Genomic DNA, 22,368 nt, shown 5'->3' with positions numbered 1-22,368 from the left:
AATCAGTATACATATCATATGTTCATGGCAGGGAACAGAAACAGAACTCCTTTTCTCCCTCACCCACTGAAATCTCTCAAATGACAGCAGCTTATGGATCAGAATGGTACATACAGCCATGCTCTAAATTCTAAAATAATCTCTCCCCGCAGACTTCCCTCTACAAACCTTACCAATATAGACCACTGTGTTAGGTTCTGGTCAGATAATGATCAAGCATCCCCAGCTGCTCAAACACACTCTTACAGCAACAGTTTCTGCATTAATACTCAAATTAGTTTTGCTAATTGAAAAATAACTGCCTTTGCTAAAAAAAAAAAAAAAAAACAACACCCTTCAGTTTTTCATTAATCCCTAACCAGGTCAGGTTAAAAAAAAAAAAATTTACTCCGCATGAGGACACCATCAAATATGGGCTACCACTGGTATCTCCTTCCTTAACAAAAGCTGCTGCACACATTCATGAAGTCCACTTAAATGAAGTATCACTGAACACATCCTGGACATAGCAACATGCTACAGAAACCATAAATCTTTATTCCCTGAATTAGCTCAGTGGTCACAGGGAATCACTGAAGATTCATAATGTGAGTCATTTTCTCATATATTACTTTTTCCCTCTTAGAAATTTAAGATAAAAATCTTTCAGCGGTGGAAATAGTGTATGAATACAAGTTATACAGAACTACATCTGTGCTGTGTTGTATTTCCTGATTTTTGGACTGGCATGTTGGTTCGAACTGAAGCAGGAGTTAAGCAAAGTCTGGAAAAAATATAGCTAGACGAACCTGAATCAAATCTACAAGATTCTAGAGCAGCAACAGTTTCTTTCACAAGTTGAAGAATTACAAGCCAACAATTCCGTACCAAAGCATATACTGAACTTGAACCGTGCCAATGGGCTAACCAAGAAGAGAAAAATGCTCTATCTGTCCAAAAGAAGTTGTAAGCATTTTTGTCTGGAGAGAAGAAACTAATAGTCTCTGCTTTAGCTTTGGAACTGCTTTGGGCCACAGTAAGTCAGAAACTGCTTTTGCAACTTAGTGGGCTTAATGCTGACTGCTAAAGGACACTTACTTCCAGCCATTTCCCAAGAGTGGACAGATGTTATCGGCTGAAAGAATGGAGATTCTCAAGACAGCATGCTGAAGAGGCAGAAGACTTCTATTTAAAATTGAGGATTCCTTCAGTAGAAAGCCTACAGGATGGAATGAAAGTAGCCTAATAAAATCAAGAGAACAGGAGATGCATATAAGAAAAGATAGCTGGCTGACATGATGCACTTAATTGGGTTGCAAAACCATCTTTTCCAGAGAAGGGCGTAAGATCTTTTCCTTAAAAATGGTATCACTGGTCCATTTTAGGAATAGATAGATCTAAATGGCTTCCCTTCAGCATGAGAAGGCATTAAAATGACTTTCCTAGTATTTCTGCAACACTGCACAGCAATTTACTTGAGTAGTCAACCTGCCTTTCTCTCAAAGCTGGTGATCAGTGATGTTGGACTCAAAGTTCTTAATTAATGAGGTCCATCCTTTTGCTCCTCTAAAAGAGAAGTATTTTTCCATGCCAAACTTGTTTACCCAAAGACCTCACAGGAACTACTGCTGCTTCCATTTTCAGCACCTATCAAAAGCATAGAAAGCCAGACGGAAAGAGCACTGTTACATGCAAACCAGGAATTCCCTTCAAATCCCACTTTCTTCACAGTTCATCCAAACTACAGCTCCAAACAGACCAGAAGGCAAAATATAGCAGCCCACAAAACATCAGCAAGCTTGGCAAAAAATCAATAGCTTGATCATGATATCTAGAAACCGACTTTAATACAGAACTCCAAACACTTACAAGCTTTTTGATCCTGCTGTTTAATGCACTAGGTGTAACAACATATTTTAAAAAAAAAAAAGTATTAACAATAACATCTGTAGTCAGTTGCCAGACAAGTCAGGGCTGGATCAAAATTCTTAGCTTGCCTTATGGATTAGATGAATGCAAGGCTTCAGTGACTTCAGAAAATTCAGTGCATGTCTTCTTTCATTAACAAAAAACACGTACACACCTGGGCTGCCACTTTTAATCCCTTAATAAAAGGAAAAGCAGAATAAATGCACCTGGAGAGCAGGCACCCAGATTGCCTGTTTTCAGCTCTGCTCCAGGAATTGCATGGTGTTTTATGGCATCTATCCATGCTGCCAGAAATAACTGCTGAACATGTTGGGAAACCATCATGCACTGTGCCAGTGAGACTAGACAAGCAGCAGTAGTATTTGCTTAAGGAAGAGATTTACTGCTATGATAACACTGGACCCCAAGAACAGGTCACATGCAAGTGGAAACACATCAGGAAACAGGTCTTGAAAACAGAGACCAAAGGGAAAGAACATGGATCTAGGTAAACATAACACCCTAAAATAAAGGCTTGTGACTGAATGCATGGAAGTGGTGTCATGTTTTAAGGTGTAGGTAAAATATCATTAAGAGTTTCGCAAAAGAATTGCCTCTCCTATCAGAACTCCAGTTCCATAATTGAAAGCAATGCACTTGAAAATAAACAGAAAGCACAGCATTGATCAGAATCAAGGCAATACTTTCAGGCCAGTGAAATTCATCTTAGATCACTCCTGTCTATTCAACTTAACACTACTTCTTTTTGAAGCTCTGAAACAAACAAAAAAACTAATAGCAGCTGGGAAAAAAAATCAGCATCTGTACAAATAATGTGCCAACTCTTCATGGTGGATGAAGGAGAATGGAGGGATAGTCCTAATAAAAGTGAAATGAAAACCCATTGCAGGGATCCTGTTTTTAGAAATTTCTTTTTTAAGGAGAATTCAAGTTACTGGAATATTCGTATTATCTACCATCAGCCTGACCCTCTCAATCCACGCAAAAAGTGAGGGAGACAGAGACAGTTGTAAAGCTCAGCAGTTTGTGGGTGAGACACTAGACAGAGTCCCAGAGGGACCATTTCTTTTGGTAGTGAATGAAGTTTTTCACATGTTGGTGCTCATTCTGGACTGGCTGTTAGCTGGAGTAAGCTCCCCTTGGCTACCTTCTCTTGGAGGAGACTGCAACAACAAAAAAAATCCTAGTTAGTGATGTGTAAATATCCTGCATAGTGCTTCCAAAGAGACCAAACAAACCACAGGTGAAGCAAAGCAGGATAAACGCAGAAGGAGAGCATACCCCCAGCTCATAAATAATGATGGATTTGAAAAAGCTTTGTGTTTACAATTTCTACAGTTAAAGTTCACAAGAACTGTTCCTATACAGGTCAAACCAGAAGTTTTAAAACACTCTTTGTTTACCAAGTACAAAGTACCTTTGGATGCAGAAGCTGTATCTGACACTTAGTTATCACAGAGATGAATATGCTACCGAATTTAACACATTCTGTGGCAGATGGCCTATCCTCCCTACGGGCATTCTTTTGGATCCTTGAAGGAATACTCCAAACAGCTCATGCATTTCTTATTTTCTCTACTAAAAAGTTGCTTCAAGTTTCTTTGTTTTGGTAAGATAAAAGATCTGTGTCAAGAATTAGACAGAATGAATTAGTGAGCATCAACTTGAGCGTATTAACTTCAAAGGACATTTTGCATTATACAAGAAATTCGGTGTACTGACTAGAAACTCTTGTTTCTTCTGTATTTTGTATTTGATATCATAAGAAAATTTGTCCATTCATGATGACAGTAAATCCATTCTTGTCCACAATCTTCAAATCACCAACTTACACTGTTTCTGGGGAGAAAAAAGTCATAATTCTGCCTTTAAGTCCACATTTAATTAGCCCATACCTTGACATGTATCTGGTTGCGCAGGACTGCAGCTCGCAGGATCATAGCTTTGGCACGTCGCTGAAACTCTTTGCCCATTAGTAAAGACTTCTCAAAAGTTGTGCTGCGCTGGTCAACATCCCGAGCATAAAGAATCTGTAACCAGTACAGAAAACTCTAAGCACGAGCTATGACACGGTTTCACAGGGGCAAAAAGCCCCTTCTGCCCAAGGGAACAAAGCTGGGGTACTGTAGAATCTGAGTTTTAAACCTTAGTACAGCTATTCAGTCCATAATCTGTGGCTCAGACACACTCACCTTACTGTGAGAGTCTATTCTGGCATTGATCAGTCCCTCCAGGATCAGCTGAGTAAGTTCATCTTCCAGAGCAGCCACCGTTGTATTAAAAGCAGTAGCCATCTTGTGCATATCTGCCGACACATAGGGGCTGAAGTACTAGGAACAAGAAAATATTCAGTTGACAAGAGTTTCCCATCCTCCGAAACACAATGGGAAAAGCAACTACAAAGAGATAGCCTATCTCACTGTTCATCTACCTCTCAGGATTAAAGGAACAATTACCTGAATAAGGGCACGATTTCGAATTTGAGTATAAAGTGTCCTGACATGAGGCGCAAGGTACATATCCAGCAGCAGGTTGTCCTGTGCAAAAAATATATCAGAAGCTGAGAGGCAGCTTGGAAAGATATATTATTTCTATGTTCTTTAAAATATAGATGCATATACTTAAGCCTTAAGAATATTAATATCCACTACTGCAAGACAACACTATAAAACAAGAATGAATAAAACTCACAATATATTTTACATATATATATATATGTGTGTGTGTGTGTGTGTATATATATGTATGTATGTATGTATATGTATATAAACACACAAAGTTTCTCCTCACTGCTCCTAAACTAGTCCTAATTTTTATCATGTCAAGAGGTAGGAGACACCACAGAAGAAGCAAACAGGGAACACTCAGCTACTCTTAATAGTCACTGCTTCTCACAAAAGGCTAGGGGAAGGAAACTCCTAGGGTTTGTTCCTACACAGCTCCCCTGTAACTCACCTTCATCTCATCCAGCATCTTCAGGCATGAAGCATATTTAGATTCATAAAACTTGAAGATGATGTCACGAACCTGTGGCTCCAGCTCCAAAAACAATTTGAAGGAACTACAGATAAACATGGAAGTGATCAGACCTTGAAACCCACCACTTAAACACCCCACAAGCTCATCATTCCAAACTGCAGGCTTACAAAAACCCATTGTCATCTGGAAATTCCAAGAATTTACTCCCTAACAGACCAGAGAGCCCATTTTCAAGCAGGGCTGGGAGCCTGGAAGACAGAAAGATGCATCATAGCATCAGAGCTCTGGTAAAGGGAATCAAAAGACTTTTGGCAAACAAAGTAGTAAAAGTGTTTGTTCACATAAAGCAAGAAAAAACACTGGAATAGGTAGAACTAGGTCAGAATCAAGATATATAACCAGAAAACATAAGCAACACCTGTACACCCATGTGTGTACTGTACTCTGTGCTAGCCAATTTTGTGATCCTTTTCAAAACACAGCCTTCACTAATACACCATAACTACGTGTGGGAGACCTTCAAGATACTTTGTTTCTCAGTGGTCTCCCAATTCTCCATCCCAAATTTTTGAACACTGTGACCTTAACCAATGAATCAGACAATAAAAAAAAAAGTCAGGCTAATAACCCCTTTTCCATATCACATTAAAATTAGCGCTTCCATAGCTGTAGCTATCAGGAATTCAGTATCATGGCTATTTGTGCATCACAAATTAAAAGACTATTTTTTCCCAAAGCCTGTAATTCTCTTAACCTTGCATCTGTCACAGTTAGACTACATCGTAAGTTATAATACAATTTAATAACTGTTAGTAATACAATTAACATACACTACAAGTCATAACACAAAGTCAAATTATCTTACAGCTGCCTTCTATAGAGCTCTGTCACTCTGACCGAGTATCTGATGTGGGTCACTGATAGAAATTGAAAATAGGGTTACACAGTTGTTAGATTTAACCTGGGTTGGAAACTTCTTTTATACCACAAAAACTTCATCTGTGATTAACCACTGTGTTTTGATAGTGAAATCTCACCTAATGCTAAAGCAAAACCAAGGCTCAGTGATTCTTTCTTTCCTGTATGAGAAAGCTACTACTCCTATCAGAATCCATTCTCAACCAAAGTGCCATTTCCCAAAAGATGTACAGTAGCATACAAACTCCTCACAAGGCATCAGTTACCTGCTGGAGATAACGTTTCGTTGCAGTTCCTGACGGTCGAAGGTAGCGAGGGCACACAGACCACCATACACAGCCACATTGCTAGGAGATAACAGCTAGCAAAAGAGAGAGCACACTCTGAATGGGGACGCTATCATTGACTAATGAAATGGCAGAAGGCTGGAATTAAGTATTCTACTCCAGGCATTTCCCTCACCAAGTGAGGAGATTAGTCTTTGTCAAATGCAGCAGAACCACTCAGCATGCTCTCAGGTGTTCACCCAGAGTATGAGGAGTGACTGTCTGCTGCTAAGAGTGACTTTGCTGCACAGGTACACAAATCTCACAGAACAGTTATGTGATCTAAAGTAAATCATTTAGAGAACACAAGAACAGAGATTTATTTTTGTAAAACATGATTCACAGTAACAAACCACACAGTAGTGCTGTGAGGATAACTACAGCATCTGAGTTTTACAAACTAATACTTAGAAGAATTATGTCCCCTACAAGCCCTGCATACAGCTCCCTCTTGGTCCTCACCTCAGGGAAATCACAATGATCAAATGATGCCAACAAGAAGCACTTTGCTGCCTGTTTGTACTTCCGAGCAGCTAATTCAGCCAAGCCTAGGAAACAGAAAAAGCGAGTCCTTTATGTTATGTTGCATGCAAATTAGAAGTTGTAAAACCTAGGGAGTAGAACAGGCCCCCACACAGTTGCTAGTGCCTTCACTACTGAAGTGAAGCATGACTCTTGGACAGTATGGGCATCCTTTAAGCTATATTGATGAGAGTTCTGTCTCATCAGCTTTATTAAATTTCGTATTTCAGGTGAGAAAATACAAAGTTTGTCAAATCCAAGAGGGGAAAAAAAATAATCAAGCACATTCTACTGTCAAAGAGCCCTATGGATACCTAAGAGGCATAAAACCAGGTATGCAAAATACAAGAAGATGAAGGATCCACTCACCTGCTGCACATTTCAGTTTGGTGAGAATTGCTTGCGTCTGGCTGTCTCTCTCTCCTCTTTGCTAAAGGATGAGAAAAAGCAGTAGTGAGCAAACAGTATGAAAATCATTTTGTTTACAACTGTCCTTGGGATATTTCATCCTAATCATTAATTTGCAAATATCAACAACAAAATAACGTCACCTTATCTGTCTTGGGAATTATGGAAATAACTGAGGATGGGAAGTCTCTCAGTTTTACCATAAGTCAGATTTCTGACATGCAAATCATGGGAGATAGGCAACAATGAACCTCAAATGGAGTCAGAGAGTGGCTGGACTAGAGGAAAAATAGACTATAAGATGAAGGGAGTCTTAGAGGAAGCAATTCATAAAAGAGGAAAGGAAGAAATTGTTATACAAATTTTAGAGACAGAAAACAAAAGGAAAATTCACGCATATTAAAAAAAAAAAAAACAGGGCCTTACTTCTGCAATTTCTGGTGTAGACTCAGCCTTGCTTACATAGCTCAGAACATGAGACCAATTCTGGAGGTAGACACTAACCTGCAGAGAGCCATGAACAGTGTAGAGAGCCATGAATAAATGGTGTTACTTCAACAAACAATATAATTGTAGACACAAGAGCTGTACCCAGAGCAAATTACAGGTAGACTTCAGAGCAAATGTCAGAAAGACACCAAGTACCAGTCCCTGCAAGGCCTTCCTACCTTGATGACATTGAGACACATGTTGATAACATGTTTAGCACTGGTGCAGTAATCACGGGCTCGTGAGTAACACTTGAGAGCGTTGCTGAGGTCCCCACAGTCAAGGTAATGATCACCTAAGTCATCATGGCCTCTCCTGGAGCACAGGAATTACAATACTAATGAACTGTGTTCTCAAAGTGCAGGGGAAAAAATGGAACAGAGTCAGTTTGTACCAAACAAGTAACTTAGTACACTGACCTAAAGCACTGAATGCAGTTGACATCCTGTGTTAGGTGCCTGGAGGAGCAAAATGCTCTTCCTTGCTCCAACAGAGTCTTCTGCATCTCACCTGATACTCTCCTTGATGGAGTTCCCTTTGTAATTTTTCAGATCTGTGTCGAGTTTCTCCAGTTTAAGAAGAGCTTTTTTGCGTGTAGCTTCAACCCAAGCTGTGTCAAGAGGAGGGGGTTCGATTCCACTATCAGGGACAGCATCAGGTGTATTCTGCAGTTCTCTGAAAGAGTTTGCTCTGGGTTATTATACTGCAAGCTTTTCAAGACAGATGTCTGCTAAGTACCTGGCACTGTTTCCCTAAAAACACTACCACTACATATACAAAAAAAAAAAAAAAAAAAGAGAGAGAGAGAGAAAACAGGCAGGGTGGGGAGAAAATGATAAGATTTGCAGTGAAAATAGCAATATTAGCATCACAGGTGTTTCACAAATTCTTCTCAAAAATTATCCTAATGAGCTTTTGCAGGCATTTTATTAATTAACAAGGAATTTATCACTAATTTCAAAGAAATAATCTCTTCTATAAATCAACTGACAGAAAATTAGTAACAGTGCTGCAACAAATTAATAAATTTTACCAATTTATTTAAATATTCTAAAAAGTCACTGTAGCCAATCAGACATCTCTATATGGGACACGGTGTGCAGGTGTTGGTGAATTCTCTCCCCAGCTATATCACAATGGCTTGATAGCAAAGCTAGACTGTACAGATACCTCATTTTAAATAAGTTGAATGGTATCTACAATGGAACACAAGTGAAATACAAGCTAATCCCAGAAGACAATATAATTCCATCAAGATCATATCAACATTTCTACTTGCACAGAATTCTCTTTCCAACATTTTAAAGAGAAAAACCCATTCGTTTTTTCTACCAACAGTCCCCGTCACATATAAGAACTCTATGAACATACTACCATGATAAAGACTCCCAGATCAAAACAGACAAGAAATCAGCAAATACGCACAGCAAGAAAAATAATACAAAGACAGGAAGTGTGGATGGTTAAGTGAAGTATTAAAAGCTACCTTCCACAGCCAACCTGTTGTTAGAAGAAAAACATGGCAAACATTTAGATAAGGTTTTAATCTATGAACATAAGGGAATGTAGAAGCTTCAACTCCATAACTTACCTAAGGAAAGACAAGTAGGTTCTTTAACATCTGAAGTAGCTGCAAGGACTAAACTCCTCTCAATGTCTACCTGTAGCCCTTTAAAACACTAAGACTTCAGAATCAGATAAGAAGTCTTTTCTGTTTAATATTTTTAAAAAGGATTGCACCTTAGGCCTGAACAAATACATACACACGCTGTTTTGCTATCATGTTCTATGGGTGAAGATAGCTTGCATAAGGAACATTCTACTATTACACGTGCAAAGTTCCCCACTGTAGGGCATGTGTCTTAATTCAGTCAAAATGCTCCCCAGGTTTCCTGTAATCTTTTAGTACCTGGTGGCCTCAGACAACTTTCTGTGGATTTCTTCATACACATCAACATTGAAAGTTCTCTGGACAAATGACAGTGCCATCTTGAGAGCTTCAACCCGCAGCTGTGGGCAGTGATCAGCAATAAATTGCAGCCGCTCAATTCGCATCAGACCACTGTAACTGGATGCATACTGCTCCAAATCCTGCAAAAACAACAGTCTTAGAAAGAAAAGATGGCAACACTAAATCAAGATAGTGCACTGTGACTTGCACAAGTTTTCCTGCAGTCCTGATCCCTACATGGAGAGCAACATGGCCAAGACAAATAAAAAGGTAAGATTATTTTATTTTTCCTTTCTTCAAATGTAAGTAAATATAATATACTGCAGATTTCTGAGGAAATGACTATTTTTTCCTGTAGCGCTGCTATCCATTAAGGGTGCTCATATAATCCACTTTAAGCATCACTTGTATCACTTGTTAATAATTTTGCCAAAATTTCATCATTTGAACAGAAGTTTGCAAAACCAGACACCCATTGCAGACATAGTTCTCCCTTGCAGAATAGTTCCCAAATGACAATTTGCTTATTTTTGAAAATATTACATTTGAGAACTATTAGGATCTTATACTCTTGAGAAAGAATCTGAAAAACCCCAACTCCCTCAGCCTGTCCTCGTAAGAGAGGTGCTCTAGCCCCTTGATCATCTTTGTGGCCCCCCTCTGGACTCCCACGGACTTCCATATCCTTCTTGTGCTGGAGGCCACAGAGCTGAACACAGGTGGGGTCTCATGAATAGCAGAGAATCACCTCCCTCGACCTTCTGTCCACACCTCTTTCAATGCAGCCCAGAATATGCTTTAGAATATTTTAGAATATATTTTAGAATATAGGCTTTCTGGATTGCAAGCGCACCTTGCTGGCTCATGTTGCGCTTCTCATCAACTAACACCCCCAGGTCCTTCTCATCAGGGCTGCTCTCAGTCCATTCTCTGCCCAGTCTTTATCTGTGCTTGGGATTGCCCCAGCCCAGAAGCAGGACCTTGCACTTGGACTTGCTGAACTTCATGAGGTTTGCACAGCAAATGCTACAAAGTCAAACACGGTATCAGGCCTTATTACTGAACAAAGCAAGGAAAAAAAAAAAACTATCACACCCATCTCCCACTGTTACAGAGCTGATATGTAGAGATTGGCCAAAAACTCAAACCCTTAATTAAAAATTGAAGAAACTGATATAAGCAACTGCAGCCTTTCATAACATAAAGGCTCTCAGAGCCTTAGGCAGTCTTCAAAGGATCAAAACACAAGGAAATAATACTATCCAAATTACATACTTAAGGCACCTGACCTTAGCTCCTCAAGGAACAAGACAAGAAAAAAAAAAAAGAGAATGATGTCTCTGTAAGAAGACATGTACTAAACTATTTCATAATGGAAAAGGTGACAAACAGGCAACACATGGCATACCACAAAACAGCAACTCCTCCTTCATCTCAGAAGATGAAGTAGAGGATAGCAAATGCAAGGAGTTACAAAAGAGGCCAGTGGTATTCTTATGCCACCGTGCTTAGAAGAGAATCTATTAACATTTAAATAACAATTTAACAAGGGATAAAATGAGGAAGTTTTCAGAAACCTGAAAGAAGAGGCTATGTAATAGAAACGTAGTCCTTCTGCCCTCAACCAGCACATACCAGAGTGGGGTTTTCCACCACATAGTTGATATCAGGTGCATTTTGCTGATCTTCTTGTGGATCTACATCAATCTGCATGGGCTCCACTGCACCCTAGAATAGCAAAATGTGGTAAATGTAGCCTATTACATTTGAGCAGGAAAGAACTACGTGACTCAACCTATTAAGGACTTGCTAAAATACACACCAAATTTTAATAGTGAAAACACACCTCTCAGCTTTTAGCCAGGTTTAGGATTTTTCCTCTAGCAATATCATTGTTCCGTATGAAGCTTTGCCTAAACAAGCTGCAGTAACACTCACCATTCGCACAGACCATTTTACTTGGTTTGGTGGATTATCAAACAAGAAAGTAAAGAAGTCAATAAATCTGATTTGACAAAGCATCTCGGACATGGATGCTAAATTCCAAATGACATTCCATTTCTCTTCCTTGAGGAAGAACAGGCATTAATACTCAGCTCATGAAACTCCCAAACAGTCAAAAAGTACCTCCCAAACAGTCAAAAAGTACCCATAAAACTCATCAGATGCTTTCAAAGCTGGTTTAATGCTTAAAAGCAAAATTATGAAGAAAAAATAAAATAAAAAAAAGACAACTTAAACTTATTCTGAAGTATTGAGAAATGTAAAGAACAGAATGCAGGAGGGCATTTACACATTTTCTAAAGGACGCTTGGGGAAAAAATGTATCTGCTCTGTGAAAATCTGTGATCATTTGAACAATCCTACTAGAGTTACCATTGTCTAACTGGTTAGATTTATCTTCTTTTGCACAAACAACAGACCTTTATTCTCCCAGTGTATTTTGCACTGCTTTGAACCATGTGAGGAATAGCAGTATGTGAAATCAATATAAATACGTGACTACAATACCCATTCATGTTACCATTTAAGACCAATTTACTGTGCATTCCTACAAACAAACAAAATGTGCATGTTATCTCATGACTCCTTTCTTCCCCAAAGTCAAAAGAATGTTGAGCATTCCTTCTAGGTATTATTGATTTAAACTTGGTAAAACCAAGCCAAACTTCTTATAAAATGCTGAGTATGTGCCAATTGCAAAAGCAACATCTGATTTGGTGAAAATTGTATGGGTGGATCTTTGGAGAAAAAAACATAGCCAACAACCTTGCCCCACTACCAACACCAAACTATTTCTACGTTTTTATTAGTTTTGCTTCTTGTTAAGAAATTAAAAATATAGGATTGATTTGTGTGCATATGTGCCCACATGTAAGAATAGGGCAGGTCCAGATTTTCTAACTCAAAAGAAATTAACTATCTGGCATTTATCCAGAGTTTACTTTTTCATACTGATACATACCAAACATGTACATATCTCAATGCTTTTGCTCTCCCAAAATTTGAGGCACGTGCAAATAAAGTAAATAAAAATTTGTTTCCTAGTTTGTGATTCTCTCAAGGAAGGAAAGAGAGGGAGGGTGCAAATGAAAGTCTGATTGCTCAGATCAGCACTCAGGAAAACAGTGCATAAAGCCATTTCAATTGCTGTGTACCGAGACCACTACTTTTTCCATTTACATCCACCTTATTTGGTTTCTTATATCGCAAAAGCTAACAGTGAGTTTGCCTTTTTTTTTTAAACTGTATTTGTCTACCATAGTAAAAACCTAATCTGTACTCTGCACTATTACAGAAACTAACAATAATTTCAACCAGTGAAACAAAATGATTTGTGTCCTGCTATGCTGGTAGGCTGCACTCCTCTACATTTGTCCTAAAGTCCCAGGCAAGGAAAAACACAAGTGAGCTGGAAGTCCCACTTGGATATGCAAACTCAGACTCTTTCAATCTAACTCATTGTGGGAGGAAAGGACAAGGTTTACTTAAGAGCTACTCACAATTCACCTTCTCCCTCCCCCCCAAAAAAAACAAAAAAACACCTCACTCCCCAAGAATTTCTGGGCCCTATTGGAAGGTACCTCATATGGCCTCATACAAAATGATGGTCTGACACTCACGTTGAGGTCTCTTGCTGTATTCGGGGGAGGGGCGGGGGGGGAATGCAGCACAGTTCTGTCACTGATGAACAAGCAGAGCTATGTGCTAAACCTCATCCTGTCCTGACTTCCCACACCCACTCGCTCTGACAGCCTGTTGGCTGCTGAGCGGATGAAGGTCAGGCCGCCTGCGAACAGATCGCTTATGCAGCAACGGAAGGTCCACGTTAGCTCTGCAGCGAGTCCCTTCAGGGCTCCTGCGGCTGCAGCCCTGTGCCGTAGGCCCTCCGCCCCTGTCCCACCCGAGTCCCTGCCGACCGCGCACGCGACGCGAGAAACACCCGAGGGGGCGGGGGAGGACGCAGGACCCGGCCGCAATTCCTTGTAAGCGGCGGCGGCAGCGCAGCCGACCCCCGGCGGCAGGGACGAGCGAGCCCAGGGACGGCCAAGAGCGGCCCCCGCCTCCAGCGGCGGGGCCGCAGGCGCGGGGCCGCCGGGGAAGGCCGCAGTCGGGCCGGGCCGAGCCGCCGGGCTCCGCGCAGGAGCGCCGCCGACAGCGGCCGCGGCACCGCCGTACCTGCAGGTTAAAGACCTGGACGGGCAGCGGCATCCTCCCCTCACGGCCGCCGCTTCCGGCTGACCTCCCCGCCTCTACCTCCGGCTCGGCTTCCACTTCCGGGTCGCGCGGCTCCGCCAGACCGCATCCGACAGGTGAAGCCCTTAAAGGGGCCGCGGCCCGCCTCGTCCCCCCCCCCCACCGGCGCACGGGGCGGCGGCGCGGAGGGGCGGGGGTTGCGCAGGAGCTGCCGCCGCGCTCGGCGGACTCCTCTAACCGGCCCCGGCCCCGGCCCGGGGCGGCTGCTCCCGCGGGCGGCGCGGCCCAGGGGGCTCCCGCCGCTCCCCTCCGGGAGGCTCCCGCCGCCTCACGGGGCGCGGCGGGGGCCGGCGAGCGGTGGCCGGGGCCGGCCGCGGCCGCGTGGGGGAGGCGGCGGGGGCGGCCGGGCGCGGGGCTCCCGAGGGGGCCGGGGGCCGCTCACCCGGGGCTGCCGCCCGGCCGCGGGACCATGAGGCCGCCGCGCAGCGCGGCGGGGGCCGGCGGGGCCGCAGCATGAGCAGCTCCTGGCTGGGGCTCCGCAGGGCCTGCGTCCTGCTCTCCGTCACCGCCGCCGCCGTCCTCCTCCTGCTGCTGCCCCGGGGACAGCCCCCCGCGGCGCCCCGCCGCCGCCCGCCGCCCGCCGCCGCCGGTCCCAGCGGGCCCCCGCCGAAGCGGGCGGGCTCCGGCGCGGCGCAGCCCGCGGGCAGCGACGTGCCCGGCGCTCGGGCGGGCTCGCGCGGGGAGCGGGGCGGCGGCGGCGGCGGCCCGGGGGCCGGGGCGGGCGGCCGGGGCGGGGGCCTCGGCGGCACCGCGCAGCCCGCGCGGCAGGGCCGCCTCGGGCCTTCCAGTGGCTCGGCCAAGGAGAGCCTGGAGCTGAAGGACATCTTTATCGCGGTGAAGACGACGAGGAAGTATCACAGAACGCGCCTGGACTTGCTTTTCCAAACTTGGATCTCCCAGGCGAGGGGACAGGTGAGGGCAGGCGCCGTGGGGGACCTGCGGCCGAGGTTTCTCCAGGTGCCAGCTGCGCTTTTGCACCTCGCTGGTGTTCAGCACATCTTTCCTCATGGGACTGAGGAGAACGATCTCGTCTAAGTAGTTCACCTGAATGTATTGCTGAAAGAGTTTGTTGTTGATTAAGCCACTTTTGTATTGTCTGGGGTCACTGGTCCAAGCAGAAACAATTTGCTTTTTTTTTTTTTTTTTTTTTTTTTTTAGTAAAATACTAAATGGCAGTGAGAGATCTCTAGTGCTGATATGTCTAAGCTACTGTTTTGGACATGCTGGTTCAATGACTGAAATTTTTGGATAGAGTAATGTAGAATTTATTCCCTTGTTTAGGAATTTCCTTATATTCAAGCATTTTAATGCAGCTCTGTCCAGCATCTGGGACAAGGCAGTGCTACCATCTGACACTCCACCCTGACTTTCATTCTTTCTTTTTTAGCGTGAGTAACAGTTGTGGATGACTCCTAGCTGTAGAGGAGGTGAAGAGAAATATTCCCAAAAGGGATAGCTATTGTTATTTGGAAATTCCTTATCTGTACCCTGGGATAAGGAAACCAAAATCTTGGATGCTTTACTGAAATGGTTTCTTCTGGTTTGCAGTGCAGAATCCTGTCCAATAAGGGAAGAGCTGAAGTTGCTGGGGTTTCCCCTGCCATGGTTAACGTGTAATAAATTAACAAGATAAAATACTCAAGATTCTGACTGGGAACTGACCAAAGTAGAAATTAGGCATTGAAATCCTTAATTATGGATATACCTTTATCCCCACCCGTTTTTGTCTCCTACAGACATTTATATTCACAGACTGGGAGGATCAGGAGCTACGCCTGAAAGCAGGTAAGCTATGCCTCATAGAATTGTGCTGCCATTTATAACAGTTTTATGTTGGTCATACTTTCCCCAGATGTCCTTATTTCATGCTACGTAAGCAATTAGGGAAGTAAAGATAGAGAAAATGGAGACAATTTCTCCTTCCACAGGAGAAAATGCTGTTCCTACTGGACAAGCTGCCTGGAGCTTCCTGAATTCTGGGTTTACCATTGTACCCAATTACTTCCTGTTAGTTAGCTTCGGTCTATGTGGTCCAAAGTTATACTAGGCATTTCCTTTGCTTACAGTCTCATGACGCTGTTTATATACTGTGCAATCTAAACATATTTTTGCATACTTGGCAACTTTCAAGCCGTACACACAAATGGTGAGCAATGCCTCTCTAAAATTTTACTACCCATGCATGTACCATATGCACTTTATACACTGTACTAGTGCCAAATGAGCACTTTGTCTTTTTTAGAATATTAATGCTTCTGATGGGGCTGATCTTTTTTTCTTTTTTTTTTTTTTTCCCTCCCTAGGGGATCATATGATCAACACCAACTGTTCAGCTGTCCACACGCGGCAAGCTCTCTGTTGCAAGATGTCTGTGGAATATGATAAATTCCTAGAATCTGGGCAAAAGTGGGTGTTGTTCTGGTTGACTTTGTTTCTTTTACTTCTGTGCTCACAGGAAGCATGGGCATCTTTCTCTACTCCTGTGACAAAGGCAACATTAGTATGATGGTAGGGAAAGTGGTGCAGCAGGAAGCAGTGTTTATAAAAAAGTATCATCTGAAACCTAGCAGGGGTTATTATTTCAGTCTCTTTCCAGATACAGGATCTATGGGTGCTTTCAGCTTCCAAATTGTGTTATTCAGGATAATAGGATATAGTTCCTGCTCCAAGTCTGAAAGATCAGGATGCAGCTTTAAAACTATAATTTGTTTCTTTGTCACTGCTGTGCAGTAATTTTATTCTTTCATTTTATTTGAAGATGGTTTTGCCATGTGGACGATGACAACTATGTGAACCCACGGACACTCCTGCGTCTCTTATCTGCTTTCTCACACAGCCAGGATGTCTATGTGGGGCGACCAAGTCTGGACCATCCCATTGAGGCAGCTGACCACGTCCAAAGTGATGGATCAGTAAGCAAAGTTTGCAATTAGGCTGAGAATCATCCTAACCTATGCTTTTAAACCCATGAGAGTTCATAGGATCTCCCATTAGACCAAGTGATTTAATCTGCAAGCAGTGGTCATTGTTAGAGACAGGGTGCTGGGTGAAATGGACCTTTGATCTGATCTTACATGTACATGCTTATGTACAATAGAGTTGTCTCCTGGGTGGATGTCTGCTTCTCTTCCTTTGCTCACATATGTTGGTGATCTCCCTCACACCGAGGTGAGTAGGGCCTCCCTGCCTTGATCCTTTCTTTTGCTTTAGTGGTTTGGGAGGGCTGTTACTTGTTTGGGGGCTTGTTTTTTTTTTTGTTTGTTTGTTTGAGAGCAGTACCATACTGTCATCATCTTGAACCAAACTCAGATGGAAGATGGGCTCTCTCGGTATTTAAGGCATTTCCAATACTGATCGATTACTGTGTTTCCAGGAAGTAGAAGCAAAGGTGTCTCAGTTGCAATATACATGTTAAAGGACAAGTTCTCACGAGGTCCTCTACGCTAACAGGCCTGAATGTAAATAATCCACTGTCCAGAAAGTCAGTTATAAAGCAGCTTTTTAGGGAAGACTGCACAACAAAATACTCTCCCTGGAACCAAGCATCCAATGAACTATCTTTGATTTCCTTAGGAAGACCGAGTTGGCTGTGACCCTTGCCTAGAATTAGCAGGAGATAACTGGAATTGTGTAGAAGTGGGACTGTAGTTTTTCACTTCACATGTGCTCCCTCAGATGTGTGAACTTGATGGTTCACCTGGTGTCAGCTCCAAGGTGAAGTTCACTTTGAGAGAAAGCTAACCAGGCTTGTAGAAGCCTGAAGAAATAGGATTAGTCTGTAGTCTTGTTTTGATTCAAGTGAAGTATATGACATCCAATAGAGCCTCAAATTTCCCTGCCTGCCCTGCCAAAGGGAAAAAATCTGATTATCAGTAACTAGCATGTTTTTCTTGTTGCTTCTTCAGAAGACAAGCGTGAAATTCTGGTTTGCCACAGGTGGAGCAGGGTTCTGTATCAGCAGAGGTCTTGCTCTGAAGATGAGTCCCTGGGCCAGGTAAACACTGCTCCTAGCTGAGTTCTACCAAAATGTGTTTGGTAGGCTTTAAAGTGCTTTTGATCTTGTTTCCTGTACTCTTACAGCCTGGGTAACTTCATCAGTACTGCAGAAAGAGTGCGTCTGCCTGATGATTGCACAATTGGCTACATCATTGAAGGGCTGCTGGAGGTAAAGTTGCTGCACAGCCCGTTGTTCCATTCCCATCTGGAAAATCTGCAGAGGCTGCGAGGCGAGTCTGTGCTGCAACAGGTAGTGCTAAGCATGTCCTTTTCTAATAATTACACCTCAGTCTGATCAGAAAGACTGAATAGACTTAGTACTTTCCAGTGAAGGAGGATGTCTACAGAGAGTAGCTCAGAGCTGTGTCCTGTCCATCTCCTTCATTTAAGTAAAAAGTATACTTCCACCCTAGCCAGTTGGGTCATACAGCTGTCCCCTCTTTCAGGGACACATTCAACTATATTAAATCTAAATAACGGTGTTCCTCATTTCTTAGTCTCTGAATTTCCATGAGTCACAATAGCAGCAAGTGTAGAAGAAAACAGCATTTGATGCGAGAAAGTATCTTTGCCAAATACTGTCTGTCTTAATTCATACTGTTTACAAAATTAGCATCAGAGTTACAGCAAGTACCTCTTTGATAACTAAGACATAATTATTTGATCATTTTTAAGAATAACTTGTCTGAATCTCAAGAAACCTAGTCAGTGCTTCTTAGAATAAATCGGTTTTCTTTGTTTTGTTTTTGTTTGTTGTTTTGTTTTGTTTTAAATTTCTGGGATACCTTTTTACTAACTAGCAGTAGATGGAGCTATAAGGCTATCAAGAAGCTTTTTCTGCCTCTTACTGATTACCACCATGAACAAAGAAAAGTGTGGTTTTGCCCCTACAAAAGGCTCGCTTATCTTTTCCTGGTAGTGTTATTATGCAGTGGAAATGTATGGGATGTGATATAATCCCTTGTGTCAGGGAATTTAACTGTGGGCTGAATCTGGGCTTCTGGTGGTGATCATTGTTTCCCTGAGACTGATAGCTAACCCAAAATCCAGATCTGCAATTTGACAGGAGGCTGAAGTCTTCTTGTACCTTGCACACGCAAATTTCTTAATACAGTACTTGTATGGAAGAGCAGCACCGAACTGGAATTCTAGAGATCTAAACTTTGTTGCTAGGTTTGTCGTACAGCAGTCCTTTGCGCTCCATTTGACATCCAATTGTTTCTATTTTCCTTCTAAGACTTCTACTTTAGACTTCAGACAATGTCTGGTAAGGATGAACATGTTATTTAGCAAAGGTACAGACATTAGCAGGATTGATGCTCTTACAAAGCTTACTGTTGCCTTGAAGGACAAGATGAGTTACAACTAAACTTTCAGCTCCTTTGTTTATACTTCCAGCTTGCCTTTAGGTGAATAACGGTCCACTAAATAGCTACCATCCATTGCCAATATTGCTTATGTCAAAACTGACCATCATTTTTCAAATGTAATCCACTCAGATCAAACAGGATCTTTGGAGTCTTTCTTCATACCTCATTAATAGCCCTATCTCTACTCTGGTTTTCTGCATTAGTGTTACAATTTCTGAATGTTTATTTGCTTTTCCAGGTAACCCTAAGTTATGGAGACCCTGAGAACAAACACAACGTTGTGAGTGTGGGAGGAGTGTTTGGGCTTCAGCAAGATCCAACCCGGTAAGTGTCCACTTCCAAAACCAGATCTCCCTGCCCTGTTCATGTTTATCATCTGTAATATTATTTACCCCACTTATTGGGGTTATTGTTTCATACCATTCTGTTGTTGCTGTCAAAGATGGGTAGGAATGCTTTTTCTGCTCTATTAGTCTGCTGCACATTCAATGCTAAGATGTTCCTGGTCTGGAGAGTTCCAATCTGATTTTTGTTTCCTTCATAGATTTAAGTCTGTCCATTGTCTTCTGTATCCTGACACTATCTGGTGCCCTACTAAGAAGATGTTCTAATTTTTGACCAGTTGTTGACACGTGTATCCTACCTACTTTGCATCAAACAGGAGTTTGGACTTTTTTTTGTCTACCAAAAAACAAAAATATCTAAAAAGGAGGTAGACAGACTCTATTTACAAAAGCAAGACTTTGATTGTGTAATTCTGGCAAGAAGGTGTGTGTTCAGCTGCAGCCTGGGATGTTCCAGAAAAGAAAATTTTTTATTCCTTGTTCTTTGGTCCAGTGGCTCTTCATACAATGGCTATGGTCATATACATGTATGTGTACAAGTCACTTTATGCTTTCATCTGATGTCATGTGAGCCCTGCCTAACACATGAATCTGTGCTCAGACACATCCTAGGCAAACGCAGTACTTAAAACGCTAGTGTTCTTACTACTGTTACCAGCTTTGAGCAGCTCTCTTGAAGCTGAAGTGCTATAGCAGACTGCAGTCCCCATGGTGACAAGAGGGGAGAAAGTTTTTGCTTGTCTTTCTTGGGAACAGAATTATTTAAGAACTTCTATAGCCTGCCAATATTATACTATTTCTGCCTCTGGGCTGGAACAGGCTCTGCTTGTAACCACCAGAAATACTGGAATTTCTAGGGTAGACAAGGGTGAAAGCCTTTGTCATGGGAAAACCCTGTGTAAGGAAAACCTTGTGTAAGCTTACTCAGGACTGCATAAGAGTTGCTTACAGTGCACATTCTTCCCAACAGTCCATGTGTACCTCCCATGGAGGTGATTTTCAGACTTGGTTCTCTTACCACTGAATGGCAGTGGTTGTTGATTATGATGGTGGTTTGCTAGGTCTAAGACTATTCCCTTCATATTTGATACTGAAAAAATATTTTTCAGGCTAGATAGTAATCATTTCTCCTACATTGCCCACAGCAGGTTATATGAGCTAGAGCATGCTCATTGGCTGATGAAACACCCTGTTTTTGAAGCTGTGCTGTATCCTTAGCTGTCTTTGAGAGAGGAGGAATGCTAGATAGCTGTAATGCCCTGAGGAAGTTTTTGATGATATCATTTGAGGACCTTTAATGGTGTGACTGTGCTTACCCCACTTCAGCTTCTAAAGGTAATCTTTTGAGGCTTAAATAAATGTTTGCTTTTACCCTACGTCTTGATGTTTCAATAAATAGATCATGCAATTGGTAAAAGGAAACTGTACACTTGCACAAAATCAGAAGTTCAGTGCTGTAGCAGTATCACCTACTGCTGTTTTTTAAATAGAGTAAATTTAGTTTTGAAAGTGGAAGAAATGAGATTCCGTATATTTAGTTTTCTGTTAATCCAAACTTTGACCGTGCAATCTATACCTGATATGAAGAACAGCATTAAAAATTACTTTACAAAACCACTGTGTACTCAAACTCCTTAGAAAATACTTGCTGGTTTAGTGCTAAGTCTGAGGCTGAATTAAGGGGAGAAAAATAGAAAGACATTGTATAGCCTAGAACCATGATTTTATGGCTAGAAGTGAATCTAGCAGGTTGCAGATTTTTGAACAACTGTGCCAAGCTATACTGTGTATTTCAGCTAGTTACTTTGCTTCCTGCCATTTGAAAAGTGGTATAATGTAGGTAAATACCTGCAGTGTTTTCAAGTATGAAACTTAGTGGAGGTATCAGCCTCCCATAATACACTTTTCTTTGCACTTTTTTTTTTTTTTTTTTTTTTTTTTTTTTTTTTTTTTTTTAAAGAAACCTTTCAGTAACTTGATACACTGTCCTCTCTGCATGATTTTATTTAGTTTCACTGAGGAGCTGACTGCTCCTGCAGCTTGTTCTTAAATTTCCCCTTTCCTTTATCCTTACCAAGGCAGTGCTTTGACCATGAAGCATGGGAATAAGAGCACTGTAGGAAAGGAGATCAAAGTCTAGCTAGCATAGCAGCTGTTCTACAGCAGGAACACCTGTAACACTGACAGCCTTTTACAGACAGTTGAGGAGGACTTGTGGAATAGTAGGTTGTGGGATGTTCTGCCTCTCTATTAGGTCTTCTGCTAACAAGAACTTGGACATCCTATGGTTTAATAATTTTGTTATTAATAGCTCTGGAGATTACTGATATCTATATAAACAACTTTCTTTTATTTTTAAAAATATTTGTTAGGTTCTTCTTTTCAACCTCCTATAGCAGAAAATTATGAAGCTTCATGAGCACTTGAGATTTCATCCTCAGCATTTTCATCCTCAGTGATTTTTGAACTCTTCTGTTGGAGTTCTTCCTCTTCTACTGGGAGCAGCCTCTTGTCAGATACCACAGACAGCATGGACTGGGTAGTGATTAAGTGGCAAACTGCAGTTCAAAAATGGCAATACTTCATACTGGTGGCAGCAAAACTGAGTGATAAAAGTTCCACGCTGTAGTCACTGCTCATCCAAAATTGAGTATGCTGTCTCATGTCTAATGCTGGTAGGGTGTTTATTAAGCTGAAAAAGACCACATTCTTTTGTATGGCAATACAGAACAGTTTGTGCTCAAGCTTCTTTTACGGTTTTTCTTCTTGACAATACATTAGGCTCTATAGTTGTATCAGGGATGCAGCTTTTAAATCAAACTACTGTCTTATGATAAAATGATTCTATGAAATTAAATATTTAAGTGTGTCAAAAGCTGTGTTTTGTGATGTTTCTTCAC

General features: G+C 42.0%; 2 protein-coding genes across 5 annotated transcripts; one reads left to right on the top strand and one right to left on the bottom strand.

Annotated features, from left to right (window-relative positions):
• Nucleotides 1-1,801: 1,801 nt before the first annotated feature.
• On the bottom strand, nucleotides 1,802-14,258 carry GPS1 (G protein pathway suppressor 1). 3 transcript variants are annotated; one of them, XM_084492459.1, is made up of 14 exons: nucleotides 14,141-14,258; nucleotides 11,137-11,229; nucleotides 9,460-9,641; nucleotides 8,061-8,225; nucleotides 7,730-7,865; nucleotides 7,488-7,565; nucleotides 7,023-7,083; nucleotides 6,594-6,679; nucleotides 6,072-6,166; nucleotides 4,864-4,969; nucleotides 4,365-4,445; nucleotides 4,101-4,238; nucleotides 3,804-3,938; nucleotides 1,802-3,071 (listed from the first exon to the last, which is right to left on the bottom strand). In XM_084492459.1, the coding sequence occupies exons 2-14, from the start codon at nucleotides 11,212-11,214 to the stop codon at nucleotides 2,997-2,999; spliced, it is 1,416 nt and encodes a 471-aa protein (XP_084348585.1). In that variant the 5' UTR covers nucleotides 11,215-11,229; nucleotides 14,141-14,258; the 3' UTR covers nucleotides 1,802-2,996. The 3 variants fall into 3 exon arrangements, with proteins under 3 accessions (XP_084348585.1, XP_084348583.1, XP_084348584.1); XM_084492457.1 differs by lacking the exon at nucleotides 14,141-14,258 and adding an exon at nucleotides 13,681-13,812; XM_084492458.1 differs by lacking the exon at nucleotides 14,141-14,258 and adding an exon at nucleotides 13,086-13,575.
• On the top strand, nucleotides 14,205-22,343 carry RFNG (RFNG O-fucosylpeptide 3-beta-N-acetylglucosaminyltransferase). Of its 2 annotated transcripts, XR_014684635.1 has the most exons (9): nucleotides 14,205-14,670; nucleotides 15,495-15,543; nucleotides 16,062-16,164; nucleotides 16,517-16,670; nucleotides 17,664-17,752; nucleotides 17,839-18,004; nucleotides 19,363-19,448; nucleotides 20,614-20,803; nucleotides 21,841-22,343. XR_014684635.1 is itself a non-coding variant. In XM_084492466.1 (8 exons), exons 1-8 carry the CDS (start codon nucleotides 14,212-14,214, stop codon nucleotides 19,733-19,735), a joined length of 1,173 nt encoding a protein of 390 aa, XP_084348592.1. In that variant the 5' UTR covers nucleotides 14,205-14,211; the 3' UTR covers nucleotides 19,736-22,343. The 2 variants fall into 2 exon arrangements, 1 of the variants encoding a protein (XP_084348592.1); XM_084492466.1 differs by having other exon boundaries at nucleotides 19,669-22,343.
• The last annotated feature ends 25 nt before the right edge of the window (nucleotides 22,344-22,368 follow it).

The sequence above is a fragment of the Aythya ferina genome (assembly GCF_964211825.1).
Source record: "Aythya ferina genome assembly, chromosome: 18".
Classification (NCBI taxonomy): Eukaryota; Metazoa; Chordata; class Aves; order Anseriformes; family Anatidae; genus Aythya; species Aythya ferina.
Note: the sequence above shows the minus strand (reverse complement) of the source record. Positions and strands in the feature narration are given on the sequence as shown.

Excerpts from the sequence above, each read along its gene's own strand:
- GPS1 (XM_084492457.1), bottom strand. The coding sequence starts at position 13,713 with ATGCCGCTGCCCGTCCAGGTCTTTAACCTGCAG. Across the intron at positions 6,167-6,593 it reads ATCATTGTGATTTCCCTGAG|CTGTTATCTCCTAGCAATGT; the intron begins GTGAGGACCAAG and ends CTCTTTTGCTAG. Across the intron at positions 4,446-4,863 it reads AGATGCTGGATGAGATGAAG|GACAACCTGCTGCTGGATAT; the intron begins GTGAGTTACAGG and ends TTTTTTGCACAG.
- RFNG (XM_084492466.1), top strand. The coding sequence starts at position 14,212 with ATGAGCAGCTCCTGGCTGGGGCTCCGCAGGGCCTGCGTCCTGCTCTCC. Across the intron at positions 15,544-16,061 it reads GGAGCTACGCCTGAAAGCAG|GGGATCATATGATCAACACC; the intron begins GTAAGCTATGCC and ends TTCCCTCCCTAG. Across the intron at positions 16,671-17,663 it reads ACGTCCAAAGTGATGGATCA|AAGACAAGCGTGAAATTCTG; the intron begins GTAAGCAAAGTT and ends TTGCTTCTTCAG.